Below are 25,678 nucleotides of genomic sequence, written 5' to 3'. Positions count from 1 at the left end.
GCAGAGGCAGGGCCAGGGTCTGGATAAGGGCAAGGCCAGGGATACGGTAGGACCAGGGCTAGGGCCAGGGCCTGGGCTAAGCCAGAACAAGGCCAGGGCCAGGCCATAGTGAGGACAGGGCAAAGGCCAAGGCAGGGTCAGAGCAGGTCCAGGGAGAGGCCAGTGCCAGGCAGGGCCAGGGCACAACCGGGGCAGTGTAAGGCAGGTCAATGGCACCACTGAGCCATGACAGGGCAAAGTCAGTGCCAAGAGAAGGCACAACAGGCAGGGCCATGTTGGGGCCCGGGCAGGGATGGGCCAAGGCAGGGCCAGAACAAATCTGGGCCAGGACACGTCCAAGGCCAGGTCAAGGCCAGAACAGGAGCAGGATCATGACCACTAGCAGGGCCAGTGCCATGACAGGACCAGGGTCGGGACAAGAGGCAGGGCCAGAGCCAAGGCCGGGCCAGCACAGGTTCAGGGAAAGGCCAGTGCAAAGGCAAAACCAGGATGGGATCAGAGCAGGGCAGGGCCGAGACAGTCCAGGTAACAGTAGGGCAGGGCCAGGGCAAGGCAGGGCACTACAGGGCCAGGTCCACGGCAGTGGCAGGGCAAAGCCAAGCCCATTGCCAATGCAACAGCCCACCCTACAAGGCTTCTACAACCTGGCCACTGTCGCAGCCTGGTCATCGCTGCAGCCTGGCCATCGCTGTAAGCCTGACCCCCAACCCTGGCTGCAGCCGCCTGAACTCCTAGCGTGGTCACTCTCCTACCGTTCCAGTATGCTGCAGTCTCCGTCACTGCCACCCACCCTCAGCGAGGCAAGCCGTGGTGTCACAGGCTCCAGGTGTCTCCTCCTCCTCCTGGCACAGAGCAGCTGGGCGGGCAAAGCCACAAAAGCCTAGAGGAAGATGCGAGGGGTGGTAGCATTAAGAGCCTCAACTTAACACCCTTCCCTGGCCCTGCCGCTGCCCTGGCCCTTCCCATCTCCAGGCCTTACCAAGGCCCTACCCTGGTCCTGACCCTGCCCTGGCCTGGTCCTGACCCTGTCCCCCTACTCCAGAGAAGTGGAAGGGCAGAGCCAGGGAAGGGCTGGGGCAAATAAGGGACAGGGCACATCCAAATCCAAGAAAACGCCAGGGCCATGACAGAGCCAGGGTGAGTCCTTGGCACGGTCAGGTTCCAGGCCAGGGCCAGGAAAGGGTCAAGGCAGGGTCACTGCATGGCCAAGGTCCAGGTCAAAGCCAGAGCAGTGGCAGGGGCAGGCCTGCATAAAGGCAGGACCAGGGCCAGGGCCAGGGCTGTGCCAGGACAGAACAAGAGCAGAGCAAGGCAAGACCAGAGCCAGGCATTAGAGAGAGTAGGGCAAATGCCAAGGCAAGGCCAGGGCAGTGCCAGGGCTGAGGCAAGGTCAGGGAAGGTCCAGGGCTGACTCAGTGCTAGAACCAAGACAAGAGCAAAGGCCGGGGCAGATCTAGGGCACAAGCAAGGCAGACTAGGGCAGGGCAATAGCAAGACCAGGCAATAGCAGGGCCAGCCCAGGATAGAACAGGGTACAGGCAGGGCAGGGCCAGGGCCACAGCTGGGGCAGGACAAGGACCAGGATCAGAGTCCAGGCCAGGGCAAGGGTATGGCCAGGGCAGAGGTACAGCCAGAGGCAGGGTATAGGCAGGGCCAAGGCAGGTCCATTGCAGGGCCGGGGTTCAGACCAGGGCCGGGGCAGGGCCGGGGCAGGGCCAGGGCCAGGGCCAGGACCAGGAAAGGGCAATGTCAGGAACACGGCCATGGCCAACTTAGCTAGAGCCAGGACAGAGACAGGGTCAGGGGTGTGTGGGGCCAGAATAGCATGCCAGGGTAGGGCCAGGGCAAATTAGGGCCAGGACAGGGTCAGGAGGAGGACTGGGCCAGGGTATGGCCTTAAGTAGCCAAGAGCCAGGTCCAGGGTCCATGCCAGTGCCAGCGCCGGCCCAGGGCAGGGGCAGGGCCATGGCCAGGTCTGGGACAAGGCTGGGGCAGGGTCAAGTTCTCGCTCAGGGTAAGCACAAGACCAGGGCAGAGCCAGGGAAGGGGCAGGGCCATGGTAGGGCCAGGAGAGGGACACGCGAAGGCAGAGCAAGATTAAACCAGGGACAGGATACCTTCAAATCCACTTCAGGGCCAGGGTCAGGCCAGGGCCAGGGCCAGGGCCAGGGCCAGGACAGGGCCAAGACAGGGCCAGGGCCAGGACTGTTAGGATCATTGGCAGGGCCAGGGCCATGGCACGACCAGGGTCAGGAGCAGTGGTCAATGCCGGGCCAAGGCCAGAGCAAGGACCAGGTTTGCACTAGGGCCAGTGTGAGGGCGAAGGGGTCAGGGCGGGGACAAAGGCAGGGCAGAGCCAGGGCACGGTGGAGCAGGCCCAGGGTAGCACTGGGTAAAGGCAGGGCATGACCAACCAGGGCAGGTCTATGGCTGTGGCAGGGCCAGGGCCAGGGCCAGGGCCAAGGCAGGGCCAAGACAGTGACAGCTCCAGGGCAGGGCCGGGGTTAGGACCACGGACATGTCCAAGGCCAGTGCCAGGGCAAGGGCAGTGGCAGGGCCAGGGTCATCTAAGAACCAAGGACAAAGCCAGGCCCAGAGCAGGGCCAGGACAGGTACCTGGCAGGGCTAGGGTCTGGGACAGGGCCATGGCAGGGCCAGGGCCACAACCAGGTCTGTGCTATGGCCACGTCCAGCACAGTGCCCAGGCAAGGCTAGGGGGAAGGCCAAAGTAGGGCCAGCGCAGGGTCAAAGCTAGAGTAGGGCCAAGGCAGGACCAGGGCAGGCAAGGCAGGGCCAGGATAGCATAGGGCCAAGGCAGGACAGGGCCAGGACAGTGCCAAGACCTGAGCAGGGCCAGGGAACAGCCAGGGCAGGGACAGGGCCATGGCCATGGCCTGGGCAGGACCAGGTTCGGGACAGGAGCAAAACAAGGGCAACAACAGTGCAGGTTCTTGGCACAGCCAGGGTCCAGGACAGTGTCAGGGCAGGGCCAAGGCAGGGTCTGGGCCATGGGAAGACGAGCAACAGGGCTGGGGCTTTTCCAGTGACAGGACCAGAGTCAGGGCAAGGGCCAGGGCAGTGCAAGGCCAGGGTAGGGCCAGGCATTTCACGGTCACGGCCAGGGGAGAACCAGGGCAAGGTCTGAAGCAGGGCAGGGCCAGGGCCAGGACAGGTCCAGGGCAGGTCCATGAAGGGTCCAGGGGCTGCGTAAGGGCAAGGGCAGGGCCAGAGCAAGGTAAGGGTCAGGGCCAAGGCCAGGATAGGGACAGGGCAAGAAATATGGCAGGACCAAGGCCAATGCCAAGGCCAGGGCTGAGTCAGGGCAGGGCAGGGCCTGGAATGACCAGCGCAGGACACGACAAAAGGCGGTCCATAGAAAGAGCAGGGCTGATGCCAGGAAAGGACCAGCCGAGTGCCGAGGCTCAGGTAGTGTCATGCATGCACAGGGCAGGGCCAGGGCTGGAATCGAGCCAGGGCACAGCCAAGGAAGGGTAGGTCAGGGCAATGCCACAGCCGGGTCAGTACTAGGACAGGGCAGAACAGGGCAAGGTGATGGTAGGGGCAGGGCAAGGACAGGCCAAGGCAGAGCCAGGTCACTCCAGGGCCAGGACACCTCCAAGTCCACTTCAGGCCCAGGGCTATGAAGGACAAAGGCCAGGGCCAGGGTCAGGGCCAGGTCTGGGCTAGGGCCAGGTCCAGAGCAGGGCCTAGCGAAGACTAGGGTGAGGGACAAGGTAGGGCCAGGGCAGGCTCATGACACATCCAGTGCATGGCAGGGTAGGGTGGTGGCAAGTCCAGGGGCAGACCACTGCCAACTCAGGGCCAGGGAAAGGCCATGGCCAGGGCACAGCCAGGAAAGGGTCTGGGTCAAAGCCAGGACCAAGGCAGTGCAGGGCCAGGGCCATGGCAGGGTCGGGGCAAGTCCTTGACAGGACCAGGTTCCAGGCCAGGGCCAGGGTAGAGGCAGGGCCAGGGTCTGGATAAGGGCAAGGCCAGGGATACGGTAGGACCAGGGCTAGGGCCAGGGCCCGGGCTAAGCCAGAACAAGGCCAGGGCCAGGCCATAGTGAGGACAAGGCAAAGGCCAAGGCAGGGTCAGAGCAGGTCCAGGGAGAGGCCAGTGCCAGGCAGGGCCAGGGCACAACCAGGGCAGTGTAAGGCAGGTCAATGGCACCACTGAGCCATGACAGGGCAAAGTCAGTGCCAAGAGAAGGCACAACAGGCAGGGCCATGTTGGGGCCAGGGTAGGGATGGGCCAAGGCAGGGCCAGAACAAATCTGGGCCAGGACACGTCCAAGGCCAGGTCAAGGCCAGAACAGGAGCAGGACCATGACCACTAGCAGGGCCAGTGCCATGACAGGACCAGGGTCGGGACAAGAGGCAGGGCCAGAGCCAAGGCCGGGCCAGCACAGGTTCAGGGAAAGGCCAGTGCAAAGGCAAAACCAGGATGGGATCAGAGCAGGGCAGGGCCGAGACAGTCCAGGTAACAGTAGGGCAGGGCCAGGGCAAGGCAGGGCACTACAGGGCCAGGTCCACGGCAGTGGCAGGGCAAAGCCAAGCCCATTGCCAATGCAACAGCCCACCCTACAAGGCTTCTACAACCTGGCCACTGCCGCAGCCTGGTCATCGCTGCAGCCTGGCCATCGCTGTAAGCCTGACCCCCAACCCTGGCTGCAGCCGCCTGACCTCCTAGCGTGGTCACTCTCCTACCGTTCCAGCATGCTGCAGTCTCCGTCACTGCCACCCACCCTCAGCGAGGCAAGCCGTGGTGTCACAGGCTCCAGGTGTCTCCTCCTCCTCCTGGCACAGAGCAGCTGGGCGGGCAAAGCCACAAAAGCCTAGAGGAAGATGCGAGGGGTGGTAGCATTAAGAGCCTCAACTTAACACCCTTCCCTGGCCCTGCCGCTGCCCTGGCCCTTCCCATCTCCAGGCCTTACCAAGGCCCTACCCTGGTCCTGACCCTGCCCTGGCCTGGTCCTGACCCTGTCCCCCTACTCCAGAGAAGTGGAAGGGCAGAGCCAGGGAAGGGCTGGGGCAAATAAGGGACAGGGCACATTCAAATCCAAGAAAACGCCAGGGCCATGACAGAGCCAGGGTGAGTCCTTGGCACGGTCAGGTTCCAGGCCAGGGCCAGGAAAGGGTCAAGGCAGGGTCACTGCATGGCCAAGGTCCAGGTCAAAGCCAGAGCAGTGGCAGGGGCAGGCCTGCATAAAGGCAGGACCAGGGCCAGGGCCAGGGCTGTGCCAGGACAGAACAAGAGCAGAGCAAGGCAAGACCAGGGCCAGGCATTAGAGAGAGTAGGGCAAATGCAAAGGCAAGGCCAGGGCAGTGCCAGGGCTGAGGCAAAGTCAGGGAAGGTCCAGGGCTGAGTCAGTGCTAGAACCAAGACAAGAGCAAAGGCCAGGGCAGATCTAGGGCACAAGCAAGGCAGGCTAGGGCAGGGCAATAGCAAGACCAGGCCTCTCCTTTTGGCCCAAGCTGGCCAGGAACTGGGGCCTGGAGTGGGTGCTGGAGACACCACAGCGCCCAGCTCCCCACTCCACAGGAACCACTGGGTCCACTGGGGCTGCAATCCTCGAGGAACAGGAGCAGCAGAAAAATTCAGACCCAGCCCAGCCCTCCACACCCAGGTGCCAATTCCTGTTCTGGATATCTCCACGCACAGGGCCCTTTCCCCCATGGTGTCTGCTACTGCATACCCGGGGCGCCTGGCAGCCTCTAAGGCACAGACCCAGAGTGCACGGTCCCAGGAGCCACGGTGGGTGTGGGGGTTCTGCCACGCTCAGGATTCCCACGGAAACACTGTGTGCCTGCCGTGCTCCAGTATGAGCAAGAGTAGGTGGCCCTCTGGAGTGTGGCGTCCAGGGAGAGCAGAACCGCTCCTTCCTTGGATGCCACACTGTTGCTGCCAACTCTGCTGACTGCTGCCAGCAGTGCAGCCCAATAGCACCGAACTCACCCCCGCTTCACGGCCAGTCCTGCCCTCAATAGCGCACCCCACCTCCATCCCCCAATGCCGCCACCAGCGTATACCCGACAGTGCGTTTACCTGTCCTCCTCCATGGGCATTGTGGCCCCAGAAAGTGCCTATAACCCACCCCCTGCACTGTAGGCAGTGCAGCCCTGTACAGTGCTGCCAACTAGTACCCCCAATGCAGGCAATGACACCCTGGATAGTGCCCCCTACCCACCCCACCCTGCGAAAAGTGTAGCCCCGATAGCCCCTGCCCTACCACTCTGGTCATGCTGCAGTGTCTGTCACCGCCACCACCAACCACGGTGAAGGAAGCCACTGGGCCGCAGGCTCTAGCACTCAGCAGCCAGGCCCGGAGCAGCTCTCGCTGATGGCCGGCTCCTACCACTTTAACCACGCTGCTGTCTCCATGGCCATCTTCTTTGACTACAAAGGAATAAAACTAGGTATCAGTAAGAAGAGTAATTTTGAAAACCATACAATCACATCAAGTTAAACAACATGCTCCTGAATGAATGACTAGTGGGTCAATGAAGATACTAAGACAGAAATTGAAAAATTTTATGAAACAAATGGTAATGAAAACACAATACAACAAAACTTACGTTACACAGAAAGCAGTACAAAGGCAGAGATTTATAGCTAGAAGTGCCTACCATCCAAACAAAAGAAAAACTTCAAATAAACAATATATCTTAAAGAACTAGTAAGGACAAACTAAACCCAAAAGAAGAAAATAAGAAAATAAGATCACAGCAGAAATAAAATTTAAATAAAAAAGTACAAAAGATTAAACAAAAACTTGGCTTTCTGGAAAGCTAAACAAAATTGACAAACTTTTAACCAGGCTAAGAAAAAACACAAGTTTCAAACAAAAACAACAGATAAAAAAGAAGACATTACAACTGATACTTCAGAAATTCAAAGGATCATAACTGGCTATCATACGCCAACAAATTGGAAAGCCTAGTAGAAATTGACAAATTTCTAGATGCATACAACCTACTTAGGTTGAACAGTAAAAACGTGCAAGACCAGAACAGATTGGTAACAAGTAATGAGATTGAAGCCATCAGAAATATAAGTAACATGAACATTTTCTCCACCGCATAAGCCTAAATCAGACCGAAAAACTTCACCGATACTTAACAGCCCAGTACTAATACATACAAACAAGCCAGTACTTCTCATACTGTTAACCCAACACAGGCATGCCTTAAGGAAAGGTTAAAAAAAAAGTAAAAGGAACTCAGCAAACTCAACCCCACCTGTTTACCAAAAACGTCACCTCTAGCATTACCAGTAATAGAGGCACTGCCTGCCCAGTGACACATGTTTAACGGCCGTGGTACCCTGACTGTGCAAAGGTAGCATAATCACTTGTTCCTTAAATGGGGACTCGCATGAATGGCACCACGAGGGTTCAACTGTCTCTTACTTTCAACCAGTGAAATTGACCTGCCCGTGAAGAGGTGGGCAGGAAACAGTAAGACGAACAGACCCTATGGACCTTTAATTTATTAATGCAATTAAAACTACATAAATCTACCGACCTTATACCATTACACCTGCATTAAAAATTTTGGCTGGGGTGACCTCGGAGCATAACTAAACCTCCAAACAACCTATGCTAAGGCTACACAAGCCAAAACGGACTAACACCTATAATTGATCCAATAACTTGACCAACGGAACAAATTACCCTCGGGATAACAGTGCAATCCTATTCCAGAGTCCATATGGACAATAGGGTTTACGACCTCGATGTTGGATCAGGACATCCTAATGGTGCAGCAGCTATCAAGGGTTCGTTTGTTCAACGATTAAAGTCCTACATGATCTGAGTTCAGACCGGAGCAATCCAGGTCGGTTTCTATCTATTCTATATTTCTCCCTGTACGAAAGGACAAGAGAAGTAAGGCCCACTTCATAAAGTGCCCTCATTCCATAGATGACCTAATCTCAATCTAACAAAATAACACCCACTCAACCCAAAAACAGGGTTTGTCAAGATAGCAGAGCCCGACAATTGCATAAAATTTAAAACTTTACAATCAGAGGTTCAACTCCTCTTCTTAACACCATATCAACAACAAACCTTCTACTCCTTGTTATATCTGTACTAGCTGCTATGGCATTTCTCACGCTTATTGAACGAAAATTATTAGGCTATATACAATTATGTAAAGGGCCAAATATTGCTGGCCCTTATGGATTACTACAACCCTTTGCTGATGCAATAAAATTATTCGCCAAGGAGCCCTTAAAACCTTCAACATCTACTACCATTCTCTACATTACCGCACCAGCCTTGGCCTTTTCCATTGCTCTTCTCCTATGAACTCCTCTCCCTATACCCCACCCACTAATTAACTTTAACCTGGGACTTTTATTTATCCTAGCTACATCTAGCCTAACCGTCTACTCTATTTTATGATCAGGATGAGCATCAAACTCAAACTATGCACTAATCAGAGCATTACGAGCTGTCGCCCAAACAATTTCATACGAACTTACTTTCGCTATTATTCTCTTGTCAATCTTATTGATAAGCAGCTCATTTAATCTTCATATACTTATCACAACACAAGAGTATCTCTGACTCCTCCTACCATCATGACCCCTGACTACAATACGATTCACTTCCACATTAGCTGAAACAAACCGAGCTCCCTTTGGCCTCACAGAAGGCGAATCAGAACTAGTCTCGGGCTTTAACATTGAATATGCCGCAGGTCCATTCGCTCTGTTCTTTATGGCTGAATACATAAATATTATTATAATAAATGCTCTAACAACCACAATCTTCCTAGGCACATTGTACTCTATTCACTCCCCAGAGCTATTTACGACATGCTTTGCCACCAAAACACTTTTCCTAACCTCTTTATTTTTATGAATCCAAACAGCATACCCCCGATTCCGTTATGATCAACTCATACACTTACGCCTAATCTACACCACTTCCATAACACTACTTCCTACATCCAACAATACAAAAATAAAATGACAATGCGAAAGAACAAAACCCACACTTCTCATCCCCCCACTCATTATCCTCACCACCCTCCTCTTAACAACTTCCCCACTAACCTTAGCCATCTTCTAGAAATTTAGGTTAAGAAAGACCAAGGGCCTTCAAAGCCCTTAGTAAGTCAAACCATGCTTAATTTCTGAGACAAAGACTGCAGATTCTGCTCTGCATCAACTGAATGCAAATCAATTACTTTAATTAAGCTAAGCTCTTACCAGATTAATGGGACTCAAACCCACAAAATTTTAGTTAACAGCTAAATACCCTAACCAACTGGCTTTAATCTACTTCTCCCGCCTCAGGGGAAAAAAGGCGGGAGAAGCCCCAGCAGAAATTAGCTGCCCCTTTGAATTTGCAATTAAACATGAAAATTACCTCGGGGCTGGTAAAAAGAGGACTTAATCTCTGTTTTTAGGTTTACAGCCTAATGCTTACTCAGCCATTTTACCCGCCTCCCCTTCCTTTTTCCCACCTATGCTCGTCTACTGTTATTCTCAACAAACCATAAAGATATTGGAACTCTTTACCTACTGTTCGACACATGAGCTGGAATCATAGGCACAGCTCTAAGCCTTCTTATTTGAGCTGAATTAGGTCAACCAGGCAACCTACTAGGCAACGACCATATCTATAACGTTATTGTTACAGCCCATGCATTCATCATAATCTCCTTTATAGTCATACCCATCATAATTGGAGGCTTCAGAAATTGATTAGTACTTCTAATGATTGGTGCCCCTGACAGAGCATTCCCTCGCCTAAATAATATAAGTTTCTGACTTCTTCCCCCCTCCTTTCTACCATTACTGGCATCTGCCATAGGGGAAGCCGGTGCTGGAACAGGCTGAACAGTTTATCCTCCTTTAGCAGGAACTTTCTCCTACCCAGGAGCTTCTGTAGATCTAACTATCTTCTCACTTCACCTAGCAGGCATCTCCTCCATTCTAGGAGCTATCAATTTCATTACCACTATCATTAATATAAAACCCCCTGCAAATATCTCAATATCAAACCCCCTTATTTATTTGATCAGTATTAATCACAGTCATCCTTCTACTCCTCTCCCTACCAGTACTAGCTGCCGGCATTACTATACTACTAACAGACCGAAATCTAAACACTACCTTCTTTGATCCTGCTGGAGGAGGGGATCCTATCTTATATCAACACTTATTCTGATTCTTCAGCCATCTCGAAGTCTATATCTTCATGCTGCCTGGGTTTGGGATAATTTCCCATATTGTAACATATTACTCCACAAAAAAAGAACCATTTGGCTATAGGTATAGTTTGAGCTATAATATCAATTGGGTTTTTAGGCTTTATTGTATGAGCCCATCATATGTTTACAGTGGGTATAGACGTAGACACACGAGCCTACTTTACTTCTGCCACTATAATTATTGCAATCCCCATTGGCGTTAAGGTCTTTAGCTGACTTGCCATGCTTCAGGAGGCAATATCAAATGATCCCCTGCAATACTTTGAGCCTTGGGCTTTATCTTTCTTTTTACTATGGGGGGCTTGACCGGTATCGTACTAGCAAACTCATCACTAGATATTGTACTACACGACACATACTATGTTGTAGCACACTTACACTACGTCCTGTCAATGGGAGCTGTATTCGCTATCATAGGAGGTTTTATTCATTGATTTCCCTTATTTTCAGGCTACACTCTAGACCAAACTTATGCTAAAGCTCATTTCACCATTATATTTGTAGGTGTAAATTTAACTTTCTTCCCACAACATTTCCTTGGCTTATCCGGAATACCCCGACGCTATTCTGACTACCCCAATGCCTATACCACATGAAATATTATATCATCTATAGGCTCCTTCATCTCCCTAGTAGCAGTAGTATTAATAATTTATATAACCTGAGAAGCCTTTGCCTCAAAGCATAAAGTCTTATTAATTGAACAATCTTCCACCAACTTAGAATGACTACACAGTTGCCCTCCACCCTATCCCACATTTGAAGAACCAGCCTACATTAAACTATGCGAAAAAGGAAGGAATCAAACCTCCTAAAACTGATTTCAAGCCAACCCTGCAACCTCTGCAACTTTTTCAATAAGATATTAGAAAAACTATTTCATAGCTCTGTCAAAGCTAAGTCATAGGTTAAACCCTATTTATGGCTCACCCAGTTCAACTAGGCCTACAAGACGCCACATCTCCTAGCATAGAAGAATTAATCACTTTTCATGACCACACTTTTATAATCGTATCCTTAATTAGCTTCCTAGTATTATACGTCCTATCTTCAACCCTTACGACAAAATTAACCAACACCAATATCACAGACGCTCAAGAAATAGAAACCATTTGAACTATCTCACCCGCAATCATTTTAATCCTAATTGCTCTTCCATCCCTACGCATCCTATACTTAACAGATGAGATCAACAACCCTTCTTTTACTATCAAATCAATTGGACACCAATGATACTGAACCTACGAATATACAGACTATGGGGGACTGATCTTTAACTCTTATATACTCCCACCGCTGTTCTTAAACCCAGGAGACCTTCGAATACTAGAAGTGGACAATCGAGTAGTTCTTCCAATTGAAGCCCCCGTCCATATGATAATCACATCTCAGGACGTTCTACACTCATGAACAATTCCTACCCTAGGCCTGAAAACAGATGCAGTTCCTGGACGCTTAAATCAAACTACATTCACCGCTATACGACCAGGCGTCTATTACGGACAATGCTCAGAAATCTGCGGTGCCAACCATAGCTTTATACCTATTGTCGCAGAATTAATTCCACTAAAAATTTTTGAAATAGGACCCGTATTTACCCTATAGACCGCCCCCCACTTCTAACACACCTCACTCCACAACTCTCTACAAAATATTCTTACCGATACACTGTACAGCTACTCTAGCATTAACCTTTTAAGTTGAAGATCGAGAGAAACATTCCTCTCTACAGTGAAATGCCCCAACTAGATACATCCACATGACTTACTATTATCATAACTATACTCCCCACACTATTTCTTATTACACAATTAAAACTACTAAACACAAATTACTATTCACCCCCCTTACAAAAAACCCCCAGTACACAAACCTACAACAACCCTTGACAATTAAAATGAACGAAAATCTATTTACTCCATTTACCGCTCCAACAATCCTAGGCCAGCCTGCTGCAGTACCCATCAGCCTACTCGCCACATTACTACTTCCAACCTCCAAGTGCCTTATTAATAACTGATTAATTACTATTCAACAAAACCTAATCCAACTCACTCTAAAACAAATAATAACAACCCATAATACTAAAGGACAAACCTGATCCTTGATGCCGATGTCTTTAATTATTTTTATTACAATAACTAACCTTCTCAGACTTCTACCTCACTCATTTACACCCACCACCCAACTATCTATAAATCTAGCTATAGCAATTCCCCTGTGAGCAAGAACAGTAGTTATAGGTCTTCGCTTCAAAATTAAAAGCTCTCTAGCCCATTTTCTGCCACAAGGTACACCCACACTCCTTATTCGTATATTAGTAATTATTGAAACAATTAGCCTACTTATTCAACCAGTGGCCCTAGCTGTACGTTTAACTGCTAACATCACAGCTGGCCATTTACTAATGCACCTAATAGGAAGTGCTGCACTAGCATTATCAGCCATCAACCTCCCTGCTACCTCACTAATCTCCATACTCCTAGTACTACTGACTATCCTAGAAATCGCAGTAGCCCTGATCCAAGCCTATGTTTTCACACTATTAGTTAGCCTTTATCTACGTGATAACACCTAGATAACACCTAATGACCCACCAATCTCATGCCTACCACATAATTAAACCCAGCCCCTGACCACTAACAGGAGCTCTATTAGCTCTCCTAATAACATCTGGCTTAATTATATGATTCCACTTTCATTCCACCACTCTATTAATACTAGACCTACTAACCAATATATTAACCCTATACCAATGGTGACGTGACATCATCCGAGAAAGTACTTACCAAGGCCACCATACAACACCTGTCCAAAAAAGCCTTCGTTATGGAATGGTCCTATTCATCATCTCACAAATTCTTTTCTTCACTGGTTTCTTCTGAGCATTCTACCACTCAATCCTCGCTCCTACCCCACACCTAGGAGGACACTGACCACCAACAGGAATTACTCCCCTAAATCCACTACAAGTACCTCTTTTAAACACCTCTGTACTACTTGCATTGGGGTTACAATCACCTGAGCCCATCATAGTCTGATAGAGAGTAGTCGAAAACAAATAATTCAAGCTCTACTCATTACGATCCTACTAGGCATTTACTTCACCCTACTACAAATCTCAGAGTACTTGGAAGCACCCTTTACTATTTCCGATGGTATCTATGGCTCAACATTCTTTGTTGCTACAGGCTTTCACGGACTTCACGTTATCACTGGATCTACATTCCTTATTACTTGCCTTATCCGTCAACTATTCTATCATTTCACATCAAACCACCACTTTGGCTTTGAAGCCACTGCCTGATACTGACATCTTGTAGACGTCATCTGATTATTCCTCTATGTTTCTATCTACTGATGAGGGTCCTATTCTTTTAGTATAACTAGTACAGTTGACTTCCAATCAACTAGTTTCGATAATATTCGAAAAAGAGTAATTAACCTAGTATTGACCCTAATGACTAACATTCTTCTAACCCTACTACTAATAATCATCATATTCTGACTACCTCAACTGAATTCTTATGCAGAAAAAACCAATCCTTATGAATGTGGCTTTAACCCATTAAACCCTGCCCGTATTCCTTTCTCCATAAAATTTTTCTTAGTTGCCATTACTTTTCTACTATTTGACCTGGAAATCGCCCTACTACTACCCCTACCATGAGCCCTTCAAACAACAGAGCTTCCAACTATGCTTAAATCGTCAATTATACTAATTATTCTTCTAACTCTCAGTCTGACCTACGAATGAACTCAAAAAGGACTAGATTGAGCCGAATTGCTAAGTAGTTTAAACAAAACAAATGATTTCGACTCATTAGATTATGATAGTCATACTGACCAAATGCCTTTCATCTATATAAGCATCACACTAGCATTTATAATCTCACTCCTAGGCATGCTAACCTATCGTTCACACTTAATATCCTCCCTGCTATGCCTAGAAGGAATAATGCTATCACTATTTATTATAAGTGCTCTTACAGCTTCAAACATACATTCCTTCCTATAATATTACACCCATTGCCCAGTAGTATTTGCTGCTTGCGAAGCAGCGATTGGCCTTGCCCTACTAATCTCAATCTCCAACACATACGATATAGACTATATCCACAACCTAAATTTACTTCAATGTTAAAAATAGTGATCCCCACAATTATACTACTACCGACAACATGATTTTCCAAAAATAACATAATCTGAATTAACCTAACTGTGCATAGTCTAATCATCAGTACTATCCCTCTGTTATTTTTCAACCAAACCAGCAACAACCTCCTTAACTACTCAACCTATTTATCTTCCGACACACTAACAACATCCCTCCTAATATTAACCGCCTGACTCTTACCTCTTATAATCACAGCAAGCCAATACCACTTACACAATGAATCCCTTCCACGAGAAAAGTTTTACCTCTCTAGAATGGTCTTCCTACAAATCTCTTTAATTTTCACATTTATAGCTACAGAACTAATCATATTTTATATTCTATTTGAGACCACTCTCATTCCTACCCTAATTATCATCACCCGATGAGGCAGCCAAGCAGAACACCTTAATCCAGGCACATACTTCCTCTTCTATACACTAGCCGGCTCTCTCCCCCTACTATTATGCTAATCTATGCTTATAATAATTTAGGCTCACTAAACATCACATTGCTAATGCTTGTAGCTCAAAAACTAACAACTACCTGATCCTATAGTCTTACCTGACTAGCATGCATAATAGCCTTCATAGTAAAAATACCCCTATACGGCTTACACTTATGACTTCCCAAAGCCCATGTTGAAGCTCCCATTGCTGGGTCAATAGTCCTCGCCGCAGTACTCCTGAAACTAGGTGGCAGTGGCATAATACGAATCACCTCTATCCTTAGTCCCACAACAGAATACATAGCCTACCCCTTCCTCATACTATCTTTATGAGGCATAATCATAACAAGTTCAACCTGTCTTCGACAAACAGACCTAAAATCACTCATCGCATACTCCTCAGTAAGTCACATAGCCCTGGTAATTATAGCCTCCCTCTTTCAAACCCCCTAAAGCTTTACTGGTGCAACTGTTCTTAAAAATCGCCCATGGGTTCACCTCATCCATACTATTTTGCCTAGCAAACTCAAACTATGAGCGAACCCATAGCCGTATCACACTACTTTCCCGAGGACTCCAAACGCTACTTCCACTAATAACCTTCTGATGATTTACAGCAAACCTTACCAATATTGCCTTACCCCCTAGTATTAACCTAGTAGGGGAACTCCTTGTAATAATAACCTCATTCTCCTGATCATATGTCACTATTACACTTACAGGACTTAACATACTGATCACAGCCCTCTATTCCCTCTATATATTTACCACAACACAATGAGGAATACTCACATATCATATTACTAACACAAAACCTTCCTTTACACGAGAAAACATACTACAATTTATGCACCTCTCCCCTATTATCCTCCTGTCCCTTAACCCCAGTATTATTCTAGGCTTTACCTCTTGTAAATATAGTTTAACCAAAACATTAGATTGTGAATCTAATCATAGAGGCCTACCACTTCTTATTTACCGAGAAAGCTAGCAAGCACTGCAAATCCATGCCTCCGTTTTTAATAAATACGGCTTTCCCAACTTTTAAAGGATTACAGCTATCCATTGGTCTTAGGAACCAAAAACATTGGTGCAACTCCAAGTAAAAGTAACAACCATGTATACCTCCATCACTGTAATAACACTAACTACTCTAATCCTACCGATTACTATTACTTTTATTAAACCCAATAAAAAGCACTCATACCCGCCCTACATAAAAACAACTATAATATATACTTTTATCATCAGCCTCCTTCCCACAGTCCTAGACATTTTCCTGGATCAAGAAGCAATTATTTCAAACTGACACTGAATAACAATACAAACATTAGAATTAACACTAAGCTTTAAATTAGACCACTTTTCTATGATATTCATCCCAATCACATTGTTCATTACTTGGTCTATTATAGAATTCTCACTATGGTATATAAGCTCAGACCCAAATATTAATCAATTCTTTAAATATCTTCTTACATTTCTCACCACTATATTAATTTTAATCACCACCAATAACCTCTTCCAACCTTTCATTGGTTGGGAAGGCGTGGGAATTATATCATTCCTGCTAATGGGCTGATGGCACACTCGAACAGAAGCCAACACAGCAGCCATTCAAGCAGTCTTATACAATCGCATCGGCGATATTGGCTTTATCCTAAGCATAATATGATTTACCCTACATTATAACTCATGAGACTTTCAACAAATATTTGTCCTAAACTCCAACCCAAGTCTTCTCCCACTTATAGGTCTTCTCCTGGCAGCAACAGGAAAATCAGCTCAATTTGATCTTCACCCCTGACTACCCTCCGCCATAGAAGGACCAACCCCAGTCTCAGCTTTACTCCACTCCAGCACACTAGTTGTCGCCAGGGTGTTCCTTCTCATCCACTTCCACCCTCTAATAGAAAATAACACATTAATCCAAAGCCTCACACTATGCCTAGGAGCCATCACCACCATATTTACAGCAGTCTATGCCCTAACACAGAATGATATTAAAAAAATCGTAGCCTTTTCCAACTCAAGTCAACTGGGCCTCATAATAGTTACTATTGGGATCAATCAACCATATCGAGCATTCCTACATATCTGTACTCATGCTTTCTTCAAAGCTATACTATTCATCTGCTCCGGATCTATTATCCATAACCTAAACAACCAACAAGATATTCGAAAAATAGGAGGATTATTTAAAATAATACCCCTTACTTCAACCTCCTTAATCATCGGCAACCTAGCACTCACAGGTATACCTTTCCTCACAGGCTTCTACTTCAAAGACCTTATCATCGAAACCGCAAACATGTCATATATCAACGCCTGAGCCCTATCTATCACTCTCATTGCCACATTCCTGACAAGAGCATACAGCACCCGAACTATCTTCCTAAACTAACAGGACAACCTCGCTTCCCAACTTCAATCAACATTAGCGAGAATAACCCCACCCTATTGAACCCAATCAAACACCTCACAATCGGCAGTATGCTAGCAGGATTTCTCATCACCAATAACATCTCTCCTACCTCACTCCCCCAATCAACAATGCCCCTCCACCTAAAACTCTCAGCCCTGTACCTAACCACTCTGGGCTTCCTAGTAGCCCTAGACCTTACTCTCATAACCAACAAACTTAAAATAAATATACCATCACATGTATTTAAATTTCCTAATATACTAGGATATTATCCCACTACAATCCACCGTATGACCTTCTACCAAAATCTACTTATGAGCCAAAACCTATCTTCCCTCTTACTGGACTCAATCTGACTAGAAAAATCTATGCCCAAAACAATTTCACATATCCACACTATTACCTCCACCATCACAACCACTCAGAAAGGTATAATCAAGTTTTACTCCCTCTCTTTCCTTATTCCCCTTATTCTAACTCTATTCCTAATAACATAATCTATTACCACGAGTAATCTCAATAATAATATATACACCAACAAATTACGTTCAACCAGAAACCACTACTAATCAACGCCCATAATCATATAAAGCACCTGCACCAATAGAATCTCCTCGAACTAACCCTGATCCCTCCCCCTCAAAAACTACCCAATTCCCTATATTATCAAAATTAACCACCACTACCAACCCATCAAAATCTAAAACTCATAAAACTAAACCCACCTCCATCGCCAACCCTATCAGAAAGCTTCCAAAAACCTCAAACCCTGACCCCCATGCTTCAGGGTATTCCTCAATAGCCATCACCGTAGTATAACCAAAAACAACTATTATGCCTCCCAAATAAATTAAAAACATCATTAAACCCATATAAGTCCCCCCATAATTCAAAATAATTACACAACCAACCATACCACTAACAATCAATGCTAACCCTCCATAAATAGGAGGTGGTTTAGAAGAAAACCCCACAAACCCCATGACTAATAATACACTTAATAAAAATAAAATATATGCCATTGTTCTCACATGGACTCCAACCATGACCAATGATATGAAAAACCATCGTTGTACTCCAACTACAAAAACACCAATGATCCCAACACGCAAATCTAACCCGATTTTAAAAATAATTAACTACACCTTTATTGATTTACTCACCCCATCCAACATTTCCATATGATGAATCTTCGGCTCACTTCTTGCAACCGGCCTAATTCTACAAATTATTACAGGCTTATTCCTAGCAATACACTATTCACCAGACACTTCCTCCGCCTTCTCCTCAGTTGCACACATCGTCCGAGGCGTAAACTACGGCTGAATCCTTCGCTATCTCCACGCTAACCGTGCCTCTATATTATTCATCTGTCTCTTTCTACATGTAGGTCGAGGCCTCTATTATGGCTCCTATCGTCTTATAGAAACCTGAAACATTGGCACTGCACTTCTACTCATAACCACATCAACAGCCTTCATGGGCTACGCACTCCCATGAGGTCAAATATCATTCTGAGGTGCCACTGTAATTACAAACCTACTATCAGCAGTTCCATACATCAGAACCAACCTCGTCCAATGAGTTTCAGGTGGGTATTCCATTGAGAACCCTAGTCTTATACGATTCTTCACCCTTCACTTTATCCTACCCTTTATTATCACAGCCTTTACAACCCTGCACCTATTATTCCTACACGAGACAGGATCAAATAACCCCTGCGGAATTTCCTCCCACTCCGACAAAATTACTTTCCATCCCTACTACACAATCAAAGATGTCTTAGGCTAATCCTCCTCTTTATAGCCTTAATAACATTAGTACTATTCTCACCTGACCTTCTAAGTGACCCAGATAACTATATCCCAGCCAACCCCCTAAAAACTCCTCTACACATTAAACCAGAGTGATATTTCCTAATCACATATGCAATTTTACGCTCTATTCCCAATAAATTAGGAGGGGTGTTGCCACTTCTCCTATCAATCCTTATCTTAGCAATCATATCCATTCTCCACAAATCTAAACAACAAATTATAGCATTCCGCCCACTCAGCCAATCCCTATTTTGACTCCTAACCACAATTCTACTAACTCTCACCTGAATCAGAAGCCAACCAGTAAACCAGCCCTTTCTGATTATTGGACAAGTAGCATCCGTAATATACTTTACCACAATTTCAGTCTTAATACCACTTGCCTCTCTAACCAAAAACAACTTACTCAAGTGAACCTGCCCTTGTAGTACAAATCAGTACACCAATCCTGTAAACTGGAAATGGAAAACTTCCCCTAGGGCAACTCAGAAAGAAAGTACTTAACTTCACCACCAACACCCAAAACTGGCATTCTAATTTGAACTACTTTCTCTATTCTATGGTGTGCAAACTTTAAATGCAACTTAAGTATTAAATTATTTTAATATACTTTTACGTAAATCGTGCATTACTGCTAGCCAACATGAATATTATATAGTACTATATATGATTAACTGTACATAGCACATATCATTACATATTTACTAACAGTCCCCAACATATTTACAAGCAAGTATTCTCATAAATTAATCAACTGTAACACATTCTGTTAAGCCTCAAAGTCCAAATGTCCCCACCCTGAATACCAACCAACTTAATTATTCACTTACCGTACATAGTACATCACATCATTTGCCGGACATAGCACATCCGATTAAATAAATCCTCGTCACTACGGATACCCCCCTCCCTTGTGCACCATCCTCCCTGAAATCAATATCCCGCACAAGAGTGCTACTCTCCTCGCTCCGGGCCCATAAACCGTGGGGGTAGCTATAATGAACTGTATCCGGCATCTGGTTCTTACCTCAGGGCCATACAATCAAGATCGCCCACATGTTCCCCTTAAATAAGACATCTCGATGGATCACGGGTCTATCACCCTATTAACCAGTCACGGGAGCTCTCCATGCATTTGGTTTCTTTTACCTCTGGTCTGCACGCGACCCCATCGCAGAAAGCCAGTCCCGCCACAACACGTCCCGCAGCGCCTGTCTTTGATTCCTAGTTCATGCCATTATGGATCGCACCTACGTTCAATATCCTAGCCCCACATGATTCCTACAAGGTGTTATTTAATTCCTGCTTCTAAGACATATTAATAACTGTTTTACAGCCCATTCCTAATTACACTACAAAAACACAAGAAACTTTTAACAAACCCCTCCTCCCCCATCTGACTTATCCCCTTAAAAACTCGCTTTTGCCAAACCCCAAAAACAAAAGCCTTCATCCGCCCAGCCAGAGCTTACGTTCTCATTTTTTAGCGATGCACAACTTCCACTGCTATTCCCTCAATATAAAATTACTTCACCTTACCACTCTTAACACCAATTTCCATCTTCTCCCTGCTTTCTCGTTCCCACGCATTTACTCACTACTAAATCTGTATCCTTATACCACAACCCCAAAGACAAAACCTCACAACTATACTTTTTTCCTGTTTACGTAGCTTAATCCACCTAAAGCAAGACACTGAAAATGTTTAAACGGACTTACATACCCCATAAACAAATAGGTTTGGTCCTAGCCTTTCCATTAACTCTTAGCAAGATTACACACGCAAGCATCCTCGCCCCAGTGAGGACACCCTATAAATCACAATGATCATATGGAGTAAGTATGAAGCACGCACAATGCAGCTCAAAACACTTTGCTCAGCCACACCCTCCCCACCCCCCGGGAGACAGCAGTGACAAACCTTTATCAATAAACGAAAGTTTAACTAAGCTATGCTACAATTAGGGTTAGTTAATTTCCTGCCAGCCACCGGGGCCATACGATTAACTCAAGCTAACAGACCGGCCTAAAGGGTGTTTAAGATCTAATCGAATAAAGCTAAACTCCATCTAAATTGTAAAACCTCAGCTGATGTAAAATAAACTACGAAAGTGGCTTTAAAATTTCTGAACACACAATAGCTAAGACTCAAACTGGGATTAGAGACCCCACTATGCTTAGCCCTAAACCTCAATAATTAAAATAACAAAACTACTCGCCAGAAGACTACAAGCAACAGCTTGAAACTCAAAGGACTTGGCGGTGCTTCATATCCCTCTAGAGGAGTCTGTTCCATAATCGATAAACCCCGATCCACCTCACCATCTCTTGCTCAGCCTATATACCACCATCTTCAGCAAACCCTGAGAAGGCCACAAAGTTAGCATAACCGTCCCCGCAAAAACGTTAGGTCAAGGTGTAGCCTAGGAGATGGTAAAAAATGGGCTACATTTTCTACTCCAGAAAACCCCACGATAACTCTTATGAAACCTAAGAGTCCAAGGAGGATTTAGCAGTCAATTAAGAACAGAGTGCTTAACTGAACCAGGCCATAAAGCACGCACACACCGCCCATCACTCTCCTCATGTATATTTAAGGACTAACTTAAATAAACACCCCAATATTTATGTGGAGGAGATAAGTTGTAACAAGGTAAGTGTACTGGAAGGTGCACTTGGATAAACCAAAGCATAGCTTAACATAAAGCATCCGGCTTACACCCGGAAGATCTCAATACCATTTGATTGCCTCGAGCTAACACTAGCTCCAAACCCAATCAAAACTAATACCAAACTAATTTACACTAAACCATTTACCAATCCAAAAGTATAGGCGATAGAAATTCTATCCTGGAGCTATAGATACAGTACCGTAAGGGAAAGCGAAAAATATCAAACAAGCACAAAATAGCAAGAACTCACCCCATACCTTCTGCATAATGAATTAACTAGAAACAATTTCGCAAAGAGAACTAAAGCTCAATTTCCCGAAACCAGACGAGCTACCCAAAAACAGCTGAAACAGCGCACCCCTCTTGCAGCAAAATAGTGGGAAGATTTGTGGATAGAGGTGACAAGCCTACCGAGCCTGGTGATAGCTGGTTATCCAAGACAGAATCTTAGTTCAATCTTAAGTTTACCTACAGAACTACTCAATCCACTGTAAACTTAATTGCTAGTATAAAGAGGGACAGCTCTTCAGACATTAGGAAAAAACCTTGTATACAGAGTAAAAAACCTCATCTCCATAGTTGGCCCGAAAGCAGCCATCAATTACGCAAGCGTTCCAGCTCAACACCAACCATATACAAAATTCCAAACACACCACTGAACTCCTTATATCACATTGGATTAATCTATCACTTCATAGAAGCAATAATGGTTGTAAGCTATCTGGCAGCACAGCCCCAGATAGCACACCCAAGTAGCCACTCAAGGCGGGCAGTGACACCTGAGGAGATAGGGCCCCCAAACCGTCCCCGGCCACGGGCAGTGCAGCCCTGGATAGCGCACTTACTCTGACGCCTTTCTATGCTCCGGCCAGCTGCAGTGTCCGCGGCTGCCACCAACTGCAGCGATCAAAGCAAGCCAGCGAGGCGAGTCAGCGAGGACAGCCACAGCCCCACAGGGTCCAGCCTCCAGCCTGCCGCAGCCAGCACCTCCTACTCCAAGCTGGGAAAGGAGCAGCTACGAAGTCAGACACAGACAAGGCTGGAATGGTGAGACGCCACAAATAACATGCTTTATATACCGAGATTATGAACTACATGTTCTGATTGGATGAGAGGAAAAAGCTAGGCCTACTGTGATTGGACTTTATTTTCACATTCTGATTGGTTAGTCTAAGACTTGCTCTCATCCAATCAGAACATGAAAATAACGTCCAATCAGAGTAGGCACAGCAGTTTTCTCTCATCCAATCAGAACATGAAGTCCAGGAACCGGGCCTGTACAACCTCAGTATATAAGGCATACTAATGGGAGTCACGCCATTGTGGGCTCTGCTGTTATTCCGTGTGTTTCTTCCACTCGCAGTTTAGAGAAGGCAGAAGCCAGGTCTGCCCCCACACTAAAAGCTGGAGCCTGTGGCGCCAGGGTTTTCCACTGTTTGGTGTGTGGCGGCCATGGAGAGAGGCAGCTGGTGGTGAGAGCTGCTCCATGCCTGGCTACAGGAAGGGAAGGAGGAGGAGGTACCTACCACAGGCTGGAGGCTAGAGCCTGTGGGACTGTGGCTGGCCTCGCTGGCCCTCACCTCACTGGGTCGCCTCGTTGTGGTTGGTGACAGCGATGGACACTGCAGCTGGCCAGAGCGTAGAAAGGCTATGGGGTAGGTGCGCTGTCCGGGGCTGCCCGAAGCGGGGAATGGTTGGGGTGTTATTCCAACGTCACTATTTCGGAATACTAGAGTGTTATTCCGGGTGTCACTAGTTTCAGGTGTGCTGTCGGGACTGCACTGCTCTCAGCAGCAGGGGGATGTAGGGGGGGTGTGGGCGGGGTGGCGGTGTGGGGCGGCGGATTGGAGTCACTATCTTGGCTGTATTGCTGGCAGCAATAGGGCTGGTTGGGGGCGCTATTGGGTGTTGCACGGCCCCCGACAGAGGCCAGGTTGGGGCCGCTATAGTGATTACACTGCCAGCGGCTTGGGGGTGGGAGGACTGGTGGGGGTCCTGACTGCTCGGACTTCATTGCCCACAGCGGAGTGGGGATGCTCTCCAGGGCTGCTCTGCCCATGGCGGGGGCTTGTTGGCACCATGGGGGGTTGCAATGCCCGTGTCGGGGATAGGTTAGAGGCAGTATCCGGTGCTACACTGCTGGTGGTGGGGCAGGGGAGTGAGGGGTGCAGGTAGGTGCTTGGAGGGTGTGGTTTCAGGCGCTATGGGGGCCACACTGTCCATGATAGAGGGTGGGTTGGGTGTGCTATTGGGAGATAAACTCCCCGCAGGAAGGGGCAGTTTGGGGGCGATACCTGGCCGGTGGCAGGCGGGGTGGTAGGGTGGGTTGTGGGCACCGTTCGGGGGCTGCTCTGCGGTCAGTGGGGGCGAGTTAGGGGCTCTATCAGCTGCTGCACTGTTTGTGGTGGGGGCCGGGTTTGTGCGCTATTGGGGATTATATTTCTGGCAGCGGCATACCGCTTAGGGGTGCTGACGGGGCCTACAATGCCCATGGCGGGATGCTGGTGGGGTGCGCTATCCAGGGCATCATTCCCCGTGGCTGCGGGATAGTTGGGGGGTGCTGTCTGCTATGTGGGGTTGCACTACTCCTCGTGGGGAGGGGGTTGCGGACCTTAAGGATCCGTGGCTGCACTATTCACGGCGGGGAGGAGGTTGCTGTGCTCTGCCTGGGGCTTCACTGCTTGCAGTGGGTTAGGGGTCCTCTCAGTGGCTGCATGGCCCACGGCAGGGGGTAGGATGGGGAAGTGTTCTGGTGCTGCGATGTCGGAGGTGGGGGCGGATTGGGGGCGCTATTGAGTTCTACACTGCAGCGGCAAGGGGCGGTGTTGGGGGCACTGTCCCGGGGCCAACAGCAGGCAGCGAGTTAGGGGCGCTATCGGAGGCTGTTCTGCCAGTGGCAGCAGAGGTTGCAGCAACAGCAGTGGTCTCCAAGGAAGGAGCTTTCCTCCTCTCCCTGGACTCCAGACTCTAGAGGGCGATCTCCTCCTGCTCCTGCTCATATGCAGCAGGCGTGCAGTGTTTCCGCAGGAATCCTGAGCAGGGCATAGGCCCCAACACCGGCTGTGGTTCGCGGGGCCACGACCTTTCTCTCTGTGTTGCAGAGACCACCTGGGACCCGTAGGCACGACAGACACGGAGTAGCGGACACCACGGGAGGACAGGGCTCTGTGGGTGGAGGCATCAGGATCGGGAATCGGCGCTTGGGTGGGAGGGCTGGCTGGGTCTGAGTTCCTGCTGGTTCTGCTCCCGAAGGAGCGCAGCCCTGGTGGGCCCAGCGGTTCCTGTGGATTGGAGCCAGGCAACGTGGTGTTACCCGTCTTCACTCCAGGCCCCAGTACCTGGTCCCCTTGGGCCAAAAGGAGAGGCTGGACTTCGGAGGGTGGATGTGAGTGCCTTCACTGAGACCAGCCCCTGCCACCCAGTGGCCAGGATGACAGGGTGAGGCTCTAACGCTATCACTTTGCGTGCTCCTCTAGGCTTTTTGGCTTTGCCTGCCCAGCTGTTCCATGCCAGGAGGAGGAGGAGTTACATGCTGGCAACTTGCAGATGGCCTGGGGCTGCCGCTCGGCTGGCTGCGGTTGGTGGCAGCTACGGAGACTGCAGCGGGCCAGAACGGTAAGAGGACCGCCAGCTGCGGCCATGGCGGGGGCAGGGCTGCGGTGTGGCCAGGTAGTAGGAGCTTTGCAGGGTGGGCCCGTGCATTGAGGGCAACAGCAGCAATGGTTGTAGTGACATCCACGCTAGTGGTGGCAGCAGCAGCAAGTCCAGGAGCCCGGAAGATGGGAGTAGGAGCGCTGGGGGGCCTGCCCGGCCAGGGCTGGGCTGGGTAGGAAGCTTCGGGTGCTGTACCACAGTCTCGGTGGAAGTGGTGGAGGAACAGCCAGGGCAATGAGGAGTAGTACCCCTTCTCTTGCAGTCTCTGGAGGGCGAC

General features: G+C 48.1%; 1 protein-coding gene and 1 long non-coding RNA gene across 14 annotated transcripts in view; one reads left to right on the top strand and one right to left on the bottom strand.

Moving 5' to 3' along the window:
- Positions 1 to 758: 758 nt before the first annotated feature.
- On the bottom strand, positions 759 to 22,770 carry LOC139358852 (uncharacterized). The gene is made up of 4 exons (XR_011614373.1): positions 22,593 to 22,770; positions 6,233 to 6,399; positions 4,710 to 4,837; positions 759 to 880 (listed from the first exon to the last, which is right to left on the bottom strand). It is a non-coding gene; the product is annotated as an uncharacterized lncRNA (long non-coding RNA).
- A 309-nt stretch (positions 22,771 to 23,079) lies between these two features.
- LOC105466281 (uncharacterized) overlaps positions 23,080 to 25,678 on the top strand; it is an 81,542-nt gene continuing 78,943 nt past the window's right edge. For 9 of the 13 annotated variants that reach the window (XR_011613660.1, XR_011613659.1, XR_011613657.1 and 6 more), the window contains exons 1-2: positions 23,080 to 23,402; positions 25,224 to 25,362. Coding sequence is in view for 3 of the 13 variants with exons in the window: in XM_071079783.1 (XP_070935884.1) it covers positions 23,363 to 23,402; positions 25,224 to 25,362 (179 nt within the window). In the remaining 10 variants the exon portion in view is untranslated. Of the gene's footprint in view, positions 23,403 to 24,979; positions 25,363 to 25,678 lie in introns of those variants that run through there. The other 4 variants (XR_011613663.1, XR_011613661.1, XM_071079782.1 and 1 more) reach the window with 2 other exon arrangements.

This window comes from Macaca nemestrina, chromosome 15, assembly GCF_043159975.1.
Source record: "Macaca nemestrina isolate mMacNem1 chromosome 15, mMacNem.hap1, whole genome shotgun sequence".
NCBI lineage: Eukaryota > Metazoa > Chordata > Mammalia > Primates > Cercopithecidae > Macaca > Macaca nemestrina.
Note: the sequence above shows the minus strand (reverse complement) of the source record. Positions and strands in the feature narration are given on the sequence as shown.